Here is an 11,644-nt window from a genome sequence, read left to right on the forward strand (position 1 = left end):
ATGCACTGGAATCTCTCTGTTACAAAATCCCAAGTCTTTGGAGTCATGGTTTATGTCAAACTCCATTTGCTATGAATATTATGTTCTCTTTTAATTCCAGTTCTTGATTAAAAGATTTTCTCATCAGAAACTCTTTTCTGAATAAATCTATCTGTCCTGGCCAGTAACTTGAAACATCAAGATCAATTAAATGAACATAGGATTTTATCTCTATTTACTTAGAGAAACAGATTCCATCTTGATCAACACCTACCTCCATATATAACTATTAGGAGCCAACACATGCCCATATACCCATACAAAGTATAAGTATGAAAGCAGTATCAAACTCAAACTACCTATATCAAGATAACTATGCTATCTCAGATCTAAAGATTATATGCACTGATATGATTTATGACAAAACATTGACAAGAGTAAACTCTATGTGCTTGTCATAAGTGTCACTGGTTCGACCTACTTATCATTTATAAGTGCCTATCATGTTTGTTATATGGCATGAGACTCACTATTCCATCTTATTTATATCTCATATAAATAACTTGAGAACAGACATGAATACAATCTTTCTGGATAAGTCATGTCCTTATTATGAAGTATCCTCAATTGTGAACCTATTTATGATACTTTGTACTAGAAAATACTGTCACTCATATTCTTAACAACTTAAGAATAGAATTTCTAACAAAATATCAATGGACCTTTTCTATTACACATAAATATCTTATGTAAACGGAAAAGTGAAAATGCATTTTATTAATAAAAACATGTACAAGATGCATACTAAATGATATACTCTAGGGCATACTACTAACATATACTTCCTAAATTAATTATAATTCCTAATTCCAATTGGACTTGAACTCTAACAATCTCCACCTCCAAGTCAAATGGAATTAGTCTTCACAATTTCTGCAAAAGTTAATTTTCTCTTAGGTACTTTCTTGCACTCTTGATTGTTGATGTTGCCTCTTGCTTCTACTTACATTCTTCCAATCAATGTGCTTCCTTCCAATTTGTAGAGATTTTTTGTACCAATCTCTCACCCTTCATGATCACAAGAGCACCTCGGCTAACTCTCATGACTCCACCATTAATCGAACACCCATAACCCAAAGAATCCAATTTACCCAAGGAAATTAAGTTCCTTTCAAATTTAGGAACATATCTTACTTCATCGAATACTTTTACTTGATCACCATGCAGCTTGACCTTCACTCTTCCAATACCTTCAACTTCCATCTTGTTCCCATTGACTAGCTTCACTTTTTCTTCTTTCTTTTCTTCAATCACATCAAACCACTCCTTCTTTGAGCAAATATGGAATGGGCAAGCAAAATCCATTAACCACTCATCTTATAATGGATCTTTTGCCTTTTCTTTATCATCATCCACATTCAAACATTCACTATCAATACCATCGTCTATTGTAATTGCAACAGTTCTTTTCTTTCTTTTCTGCGACTCCTTTTGAATTGTTTAAACTCTACAAGATCTTCCTTCATCTTCATACAATGGTATTGAATATGGCCCTTCTCATGACTGTAGTAGCATTCTCTATCTTCATGGTCTACTTATGGTCTCGAACTCAATCTACTATTCCTTCTCCAATTATTTCCACGTGAATTGCTTCTACCACGATTAGAATCAGCAACAAAAGCTCCACCTTCATTGCTACTACTTTTCTTCTTGAACTTCTCATCATCCAAGATAACTATGGTAACCTCCTCCACCTTCAAAGTCTCCTTCCCAACTGTTAGAGCTGTTACCAAGCTTTTATAAGAGTGTGGGAGAGAGGTTAAAAGCAAGAGGGCTTTATTTTCTTCATCAACCTTCACACCAACACTAGCCAATTGGGTAATTAATTTATTAAAAATATTAAGATGATCTCTTACATTAGTACCTTCATCCATTCTGAGTTGGTGCAACTCCTTCTTCAAGTACAAATAATTTGTGAGTGATTTTGACATGTACAGGCTCTCCAATTTCTTCCACAAGACAATAGGCGAGGTCTCCTCCAAGACATTGTACTTACATCTTGGGCTAACGTCAATCTAATCGTACTCACAGCTCTTTGTTGAAGCTCCTCTCAATCATCATCTTTAATGGTTGCTAGTTTCTTCACATTCAATGCTTTAATTAATCATTGTTGTACAAGGACATCTTTCATGGTGCTTTACCATAAACTGAAATTATTTTTCCCATCCAATGGCTTCACCTCAAATTTTGTGCTCACCATCTTTGACATCTCGAACCACAGCTCTGATATCACTTGTTATGAAAATTACACCCACATAAAATAAAAAACACAAAATTTAACGTGGTTCGGCGTAAACCTACTCCACCAAATAAATTCACTATCAAGGAAAAATAATTACAGCCACTAATTATTTTTCTCACCCTCAAAATCACTCAAATAAAACTCACGGAATTCAACACAGCTCTTCACTTTATGGGCTCTCTACAATACATTCCATATAATGGCCAACCAACTATTTATATATATATGCCACTAAAACCTAATCCTTTTAGGGCTCTAATTATTAAATTTAATAATTTAAATTCTACTAAATTTTCTAAATTAATTATACTTCCTAATTCCAATTGAACTTGCACTCTAACAACTTTTAATTAATTAGAATTAAAAAAAAAATAGGTCTAAAATTAAACATAGAAAATATAACTAGAATTAGATTTGAAATGAACAAAAATAAGGAAGAAAAAAAACCCCAAGATCAAGCCCAGACCGATAAATTGAATCATACGAAATCAAACTAGTTAATTCAATTTGATTTGATTCAATTTGATTTGATTTTCTCCCTAATTTAGTAAAATTTAGCTTGATTTACTATAAATTTTAGTTTATTCAATTTTTTAGTTTTTGCAACGAATTGAACATATCTTTATTGGATTTTTTTATTATGATTAATTTTTTATTTTAAAATAATTTAATTTAATTTTTTATAAAATTAATATTTATTATTAAAATTAAAATAATATTTTAATATTTTTATAAAAAAAATTAAATCTATTTAAACTTAAATAAAAATATGTGAATTGCATTATATATATATATATATATATATGTGTGTGTGTGTGTGTGTGTGTGAATTTATTATACCCAAAGATCATTTTAACTTTAATTAAGTATTCCTAAGAGATATATGCACTCTCTAAATTTTTCATTCATATTTTGATGATTCTACTGTACTTTGGTAGATATCTCACAGCTTCACGTCCACACTCAGTGCTGGACAAGCTTTTTACTCATCAAGGTAATGTTTAGTTTGGTAATTAAAAATAACTTTACTTTTTAGAAATATTGTTTATTTACTTATTAAAAATTGATTTTTAAAAATAAAAAACTATATATATTTTTTATAAAAAATTATTTTTATGAGAATCAACAAACTGAAATGATCCCACCACCACTATAACTGCTTTGATGCTCTCATCACTACCACTATAACTGCTTTGATGCTCTCATCACTATCTTATTATTGGATTAGTATCATGAAATTTTTTAAAAAATATATTATACATTTATTAACATAGTATTTAATATAGATTAGCTACAAATTTAGAATTCATATTATTTGAAAATAAATTCTACTATTTAGTATGATATAATTTAAAAAACAACATTCAATTAAATTTTATATATTTCATGTTTTCTGTAATTTTATAATTAAAATTCATTTATTTTCATTCTGTAAGCTATCTTTAATACTAAAATAAGAAATTATAATTTCCTCTTAAAAAAATCTTGCGTGTAATAAATTTTTAATAATTGACAAACATATAAATCAATTAATCATATAGTAGTGTCATCATCTAAGTGCTTAATAGTAGAGAGAGAGAGAGAGAGAGAGAGAGAGAAAAGGAGAAAAAGGGAGTAGTTAATGGTAGAGAAAGGTAGTTGTGAGCAGTGAGAGAAAGAAGAGAGAGAGAGAGACAGGGGGGGGTTGAAGAGAATTTTCAGTAATGAAACAGTACGTATTACCTAAACTTGCCTTCAATACAAGACTTGTGCTGGTCCAGGCTTAAGGTGAGGGTTGAAAGCAAAATTTAAAAAAATAAAATAAAATAATAATAATAATAATAATAATAATAATAATAATAATAATAATAATAATAATAATAATAATAATAAATAAAAGCGAAGATGGAGTATGAAGAAAAAAAAATTAAATATTTATTATTTCTTCTTTAATTTTAATTGGATGGGTAGAATCGAAATAAGATTTTAAACAAAGTTCAAATTGATAAAATTTAAAAAATTTGTTGAATTGTGGAAATTGCAATTAGAATTGTTAAAACGACCCTACCTTTTTTAAAAGAAAACTTTGTATTCATATTTATCCTCCACTCCATTAATTTCGACAAATGTTTGTTGGATTTTATTTGAGAAATATAAATTTTAAAAATAAATAATTGAATTTGACCTCATATCATTGATATTTATTTTAAATTTACGAATAATAATGAACCTTCATATAATTTCATGAGATTTGTATAATTTTTTATTAGAATATGTTTACAATGCACTCGGAAGGTAGTGGGTCAAATAATCCACTAAATTCTTTTCCACTATATATTATTGACTAATTTTTGATCCCATAAAACGGTCGTATGTGAACTAATATGGAAAATAAAAATTTCAAATGAAAAGAGTGTCTAAGAAGTTATTATTAAAATATGCCAATAAGCTAAAAAATAATAAAAATGAAGTGAGAAGATAAACAACCGACAAGACAAAAACAAAAGAGTTTAAAGAAATTGAAAGCAAAGATACAACGAGTAAAAATATTTGAAAAGCTTTTTTAAAGACATTATTTGAATTTATTAATTTCAATTAAATATTATAAATTAATTATATATTTTATCCATTTAATTTAATATCAATTTAATAAGATAAATTTTAAGAAATTTTAAGAGCCATATTTAAATTTTAGGAATTATAATATAATATCTCTAAACTTAAAAATATAATATAAAATCTCTTAAATTTTAAAATTTTACTCCATAAAATCATTCTACTCCTCAATAGTAAGTATATAGTTTAGAATAATAGTGACGTAAATAATTATATCCTCTAAGTGATAATTGCAAAATCAGTTATGATTTTCTTTACAAATTATCCATAAAAAAAATTTCAATTATATAAAATAATAAAACACTAAATATATAATAACTAATTAAAAATATTATGTCTTAAAAAAAATAATAATCATTTAAGTTATTACCACTTTAAATTATCTATGTTAGCGCGCTATTTATAAATTAATTATTAAAAATAAAAAATATTTTATTACACAAAATTTTAAAATTTAAGAAATTTTATGTTATCATATTAAGTTTAGAAATAATTTTATTATAATCCCTGAAATTTAAGAATAATTATTAAAATTCATCCCAATTTAATATATATCAAAATTTTTATTCTTTTAATCCACATAATATGATTCATTTTAATATAATTATATTTATTTATTTAATTTTTTTAAAGAATTTAATTGTGGACCAGATAATAAATAAATTTCTTATAAAAACAACAACAAAATAGCAAAAATCTTCAAAGAAATTATAATATTTCAACAAAGGTAGATATAATCTTATCATGTAAATTTTTATAAATATGTAAAAATTTGTGGGTCCTTAATTAGCTTCCTATCCATTATAATCCCTGTATCCCCAAAAAAAAAAAAAGATATAATCCCGATTCTAAGATTGAAACGCCATGAGACAAAAATAAAAACAACTTCATTTATATTCCTTATTCTGACACCCATTCGTATTCATTATGGATAAGCTCTGTTTGTACAAATGGATAACTGCACTATGACTTTCCAAGATGGAAAGCAAGCACAGAAACACCCATTTAATAATAATAATAATAATAATCATCATCTAAAGATTTATCCTCTCTCTCCTAGTGCACAAATTCAGAATTTACTGCATTTATTTCCTTAATTAGAAAAAAAATCTGATATTCGAGAATGCTATTTCCTTGATTAATGGAGGATAAAATCATTAGTAAATAATTAATTTCCACGGATAGTACCCAAAATTTCCTTTTTCAGCATCATTATGATGAAATAAAGATACTAGTATATATGGCTGTTAATATTTATACAGGAAGAAGAAAAAGGAAAAAAAAAAATATATATATATATATATTAATTTTTTTGTTAAAAAGCAATAATAAACTAAAAAATTCTCTGTAAACCATTACCATGTAAAGCAGAAAGCAAGAAAATGATCTCATCATCACTCCCATCATAGTGATCGATCTGATCTTGAAGGCTATGGAAATCAGCAACAATCTCATCAGGCAAGACCTTTGTTCTGCAAAGAGGGCAAGTAGCCAAATATTGCTGAAGCCATTTGTCAAGGCAATCTTTGTGAAATGTGTGTTTACATTTCAATTTCCTAACACTTTCTCCTTCCAAAAATTCCGATAAACAAACAGCGCATTCTATTACCGATTGCTGCCTCAGCTTTTCTGTGTAAAGAATTGCTGGATTTTTCTCTTCAATTAACTGGAGATATTGAACGGTGCTTATTACGCTTCGCTTATCCGAATTCGTGATGCTTCCGGCGATCGACCGGAAAAGAATTACGGCTTCGAGGGCGAGGAGGCAGAAGGAGACTATGGCTACGGTGTAGAGACGAGAGAGGATTTCTGAGAGATTTGCCATGGCTGCTGAGGAAGGAAGAAACTAGCATGGGCAAGGGAATTATTATTATTATTATTTTCTCCTTGAAAAAATCTTATATAGCAGTACTGAGTGGCAGCTCGGCTCAATTCATCTGATCATTTATGTTTCCTTCACCTATGGGCTTATCCAATTTCCGTGTGACTCTATTCGGGTAGAGACATGTGGAATGTGATAACCCCCTCCTCAGTGTGGCAAATGAGGGGAGAAAATAATTTGGTAAATTAAGGAGGAATAGGTCACTTTATTTATTTTTTTTTAAAGAGAGAAAAAATTAAAAAATAAATATTTTTTAATTTAAAAAAAATAAAAGAAAAATTACTCTTCATAAGAAAATTATAAAATTATTTTTTTATTTAATTTTTTAAATATATAAAATAAAATTATAAATTTATAATAATTTTTTATTTTCTTTTTTTTAAATAAAGAAAAATAATTTTATTTTTATTTTTATTTTTATTTTTATATTATTCAAATAAAAGTAAAAAAAAAAAAATTATCTTTGTCCCTGTATTTTCTTTAAATTTTCAAACATAGTGAGGGGTAGCTATGGCACGATTCCTGTGGTGTGGTTGACCCCTAACAGGATTACTTGGCATTGTTCTTTACGTTTCCAATTTGAATATTTGATTTAGGCCAAATTGAGTGCCGGTTCAAGGTTCAATTCTAATTTGGTAATATTTTATTTTTGACTCAGTCTGATTTTTACTTGGTTTGATTTCAAATCGATTGAAATTAATTTTTTTTTTAAATTAAGAAAAGATAAATTATATATCTTTAATTAAAACTCATTATTTTTATTTAAATACAAATGTAGAATAAAATATTTGAAGAATATATTATTAATTATATGAATTTTTGTATATATAGTTTTTTAATTATAAAGATAACTAAAAAAATGTATTTGTAAATTAAAAAATAAGATTTTTTTTTTTACATATAGAAACTTTAAATGGGATTATTAAAAAAATTAAAATGTTAATTGAACTTGACCTTAATTATTTAATACTTAAAATTCTTACATATATCCTTAGAGTAGAGAAATCAAAATAATTCAGCCATTTTTCTTTTACAGCAACAATAAAATCTTTAAACTCTTCATATTTTCATGCTCTTTTAAAATAACAACAATATTTATAATTTTAATAAAAAATAAATGTACAGTTGGATAGTAAGCACTCGAAACTGTTTTTTTTTTTTTTTAATTAAAAAAATAGAAACTAGAAAAAGAACGAACTCACCTGAAAAAAAGAAACGATCTTAGATCAAGAGATGCCTTGCAAATCCCATCCAAACAAATCCAAAACCTCCTTTGAAGGAGAAGAGATCAAATGAAGTCAAATGTTTAATTAAGCAATTTATATGTAAAATTTCATTGTAGGGCATCTCCAAGAAATTTAGTAAGATGCATTTTATACTACATGATATTTGAAATTCTTATATTGGGAATTATGTGTAATTTTATTTTTCAAAAGTTACATGTTTGAATTGATTTATTAATTTATTAATATTGAAAATTGGAAAAAGAATAAGAATAATTTTTTTATTAGTACCTCTAAATTTCTAGGCCTTTTTATTGTGGAAAAAAAATCATTTTACTAAATTCAAAAATTTTTGGAAAGACAATTTTGGATTTTTTTTATATATAAATTAAAATTTTTATTTAATTTTTAATAAATGATTTTTTTTAAAAATAAAATATGTTGAAAACATTTGACCTCTACTTTTTTTTTTCATAAATTATTCCTTTTTTATTACTATTCTTTTTAGTGCATGTTAAATTTGTATTTGTTATACATATTCATAATTTATTTTTTTAAATGTAATTTTCATTAATTTTTTATATAATATAATATTATTTTAATATATTAAATTTTAATAACCTATTAAATTTAACTGTTCATTATCATAATATTAAATTGCTATATTACTATATTACTTAAAATTGATTAAAAAATATAAGAAAATAAAATTAATAAGATACATTATTTTATGTACAAATATTTGATTTTATATTTTAAAATTTATTATTTAATAAAAGTTGTTTTCAAACAATCCCAAATGCAAAGCATGCAACCCTTCTACTAGAAATATTTTGCATGAAGTGTATGCATTATAAGCTAGCAAGTTTGTGCTGGTTTTCATAGCATCTGTTCTTAGGTATGCAAATGATTGGTTCAATTTTGAACTGAAATAAATTTGAGAGAAAAATTAATTAAATTGAATTCAATTGATTCAATTTGATTTGGTTAGAAATTATCAATTTTGTTATTTATGTACACCCAATTGCTTATAGGTAACATAAAATTAGTTATGATGTAGAGGAAAGAAAAAGAAAATCTCAATTCAAGCACCTTTCTCAAAGAGAGCAGCAACACATGCATGGACAACCAACAAGCGACAACAATGGTGGAGAAGAAGCAAGTTGAACGCTAAGAATATGAACTAAGTGATATAATTGTGTAATACCTGCCATTTTCCGAGATTGAAATATCTGTCATTGATGAAATATTCTAGTGAAAAAAATTAAAAACTTCATTGACAAGAAAATGACAATAAGGTGTGAAAATATATTTATGTGTATATGTGTATTTGAGACGTTCAAAATGTATTTAAAAATGAAAATATTTTAAAAATTTTATTTACTAAAAGTTTTTAAGTAAGTATTTTTTGTAGAAAGAACTTTGGTTGCGGAAGGATAGACTTTCAGCAGTCGAAGTCTCTTTCCTATTCAAATACTCTTTAGGATATAATAGACTCCGACAGCCGAAAGCTGAACTTTCTATAGCCAAAAGTCCCTTGATAGTGAGGATATAAAAAGGGTCCAAATCTCATTTTACTGTCAAAAACACTTGAGTTTTCTCTTCTTCTCTCTCTCTCAACTGTTGCAGCATACAATGAGCTCTTTGAAGAGATTTCCTTAGGTTTTTCAAGATATGGAGGTGCATTCTTCTATTTAGAAGTTTGAGAGAGTAGATTCAAGTTTTGGGGCTTTGATTTTCTCACCTCCAAACTCCAAGAAAAGAGGTGATAATCTTTTCTTCTTGATCTAATAGGTAGATCTAAGAAAATTGATAAGGGATTAGGTTTATATAACTTAAATTTCATAAAATATTATTTTTAAGATGAGTTTTGGGAATTTATGCATGTTAGGGTTACGGTTTTGTAGTTTTGTATTAAAATTGTATGTTTTATTATTAGATTAGTTATATTTAAGTGTTATAGGCCTTAAATGGTTAGTTCCCCTTAATGATTTTAAAGAAATCCATAACTATGTTATGTTGGGTTTGAGGAAAATCTAAGATTTGAGTTTTTGATGAATGTATGTTGATATTAAGTATGATTTTAAGCTATTTTAGGCTCTAGAGATGTGTAGGTTTGAGTTTTGAAACTTTGGAGTAAGTTTCTGCAAATTTTTTACTAAGAAATTCTATAAATTTCTAAATTTGGCAGTCAAAAATCATAAGTTTGGCAGCCAAAGCATGCAGTTTCTCAGAAAATTTAGAAATTTTCTAGGTTCGATAGTTGAAGTTTAAGACTTCGACACCCACAATGGCTACTGCCCAAAATGGACACCCGATGTTCCAAGGTTCGGCAACTAAAGCCCAAGAATCCAGTAGCTGAACTTGGTTCTACCCACTTTATTTCTCCTTTGATTCCAAGGTTCCAAAACTCAATTTCATGGTTCTTAAGAGCCTAGAATAAGATGTTTATTATGTGTATAGAGTTTTAGAGCCTTATATAACTCTTTAGGATATGATTTTATAAGATCAGGCTTAAGGGACTCGGGCAGTTAAGGATCTGAGGATAGCTACCGTTCAAGTTAGGTGATTGATAGACTACAAGAGGTAAGTAATTTTAACCTTAATAAATGTAAACTTTTAATATTTAATTTGTAATCATCTTTCTGCATCATGTTATATTTATTTAGAATGTATGTATCTAGAACATGAAAATATTTCATAACTATATAATTATTATTGATGCATTAATGAATGATGGATGACCCACTGACTCTCTTCATATTTATGACTGTGTTATGTTATGTATGTTATGGATTCATAAGTAAATCCCATGGCGAGATATTTATGATGTCCCATTAGGAGAGATCTCCAAGTTGCCCTGGATGCATGATACATGTCATGTTTTAAGCGAAAGTCCTAAGAAGCCTTTGTATGAGCGGGGCATATTAGATTTGGAGAGTTACTGATGACAAGTCCATTCTACATAAAATATTTATGATGTGAAAATCTATTTGGATGATGCATTGCATATGTATGAAATGAATGATATAATTAATATTGGTTAGTTTACTTACAGAACTTGTGTAAGCTTACCCTTTTCTTCTAACCCTCAGATGCAAGTTTGTAAGATTAAAATAGTTCTTTGGAAAAAGAGCATCAGGAGTAGTTTTAGTACTTTTTCTTTATGCGTGATATATAAGTAGATGGACATGTAAAATGTGAATGGATAGTGCTATATTAGTAATGATAGAAAATTGGAGTCATATAATATTTTAAATATGAATGATGGCGTTTATGCTTATGTTAACTCTTTTAGGAGTGTATATATTGAAACCATTACGCTTTAGTGATTCTCTGTATATTTTAAGGTTCAAATTATGATCCACTTTTATGTTAAAGATGCTTATGTATAGATGAAAAGATTAAAGTATAATGGCTTGTTATATATTTGAGTATTGATTGTACAAATATTAAAGGTATGTTCACAAGTTTTAGGTTTGCTATGGGTTTTGGCAACCTTAAGCCAAACCGATCCCTAGTGCAGTAATGGCCCCTAGTTTTGGTTGTTACAAATTTTCTCAAAGAGAGCCACAAAATAGTTGAATTGAAAAAGGAAATAGTGAAATGTTAGGGCATCAATTCAAAGAAAAGTAACAAATTTAAAAACGCAGTGTACACATA

The 11,644-nt window shown here is 27.3% G+C and overlaps 1 protein-coding gene across 1 annotated transcript; it reads right to left on the reverse strand.

The window, feature by feature from the left end:
• Positions 1–6,106: 6,106 nt before the first annotated feature.
• LOC110639802 (E3 ubiquitin-protein ligase RHA2B-like) lies at positions 6,107–6,774 on the reverse strand. Its single transcript, XM_021790888.2, has one exon. It carries the CDS (start codon positions 6,699–6,701, stop codon positions 6,210–6,212), a length of 492 nt encoding a protein of 163 aa, XP_021646580.2. The 5' UTR covers positions 6,702–6,774; the 3' UTR covers positions 6,107–6,209.
• Between the last annotated feature and the right edge of the window lie 4,870 nt (positions 6,775–11,644).

This window comes from Hevea brasiliensis, chromosome 10 (genome assembly GCF_030052815.1).
Source record: "Hevea brasiliensis isolate MT/VB/25A 57/8 chromosome 10, ASM3005281v1, whole genome shotgun sequence".
NCBI lineage: Eukaryota > Viridiplantae > Streptophyta > Magnoliopsida > Malpighiales > Euphorbiaceae > Hevea > Hevea brasiliensis.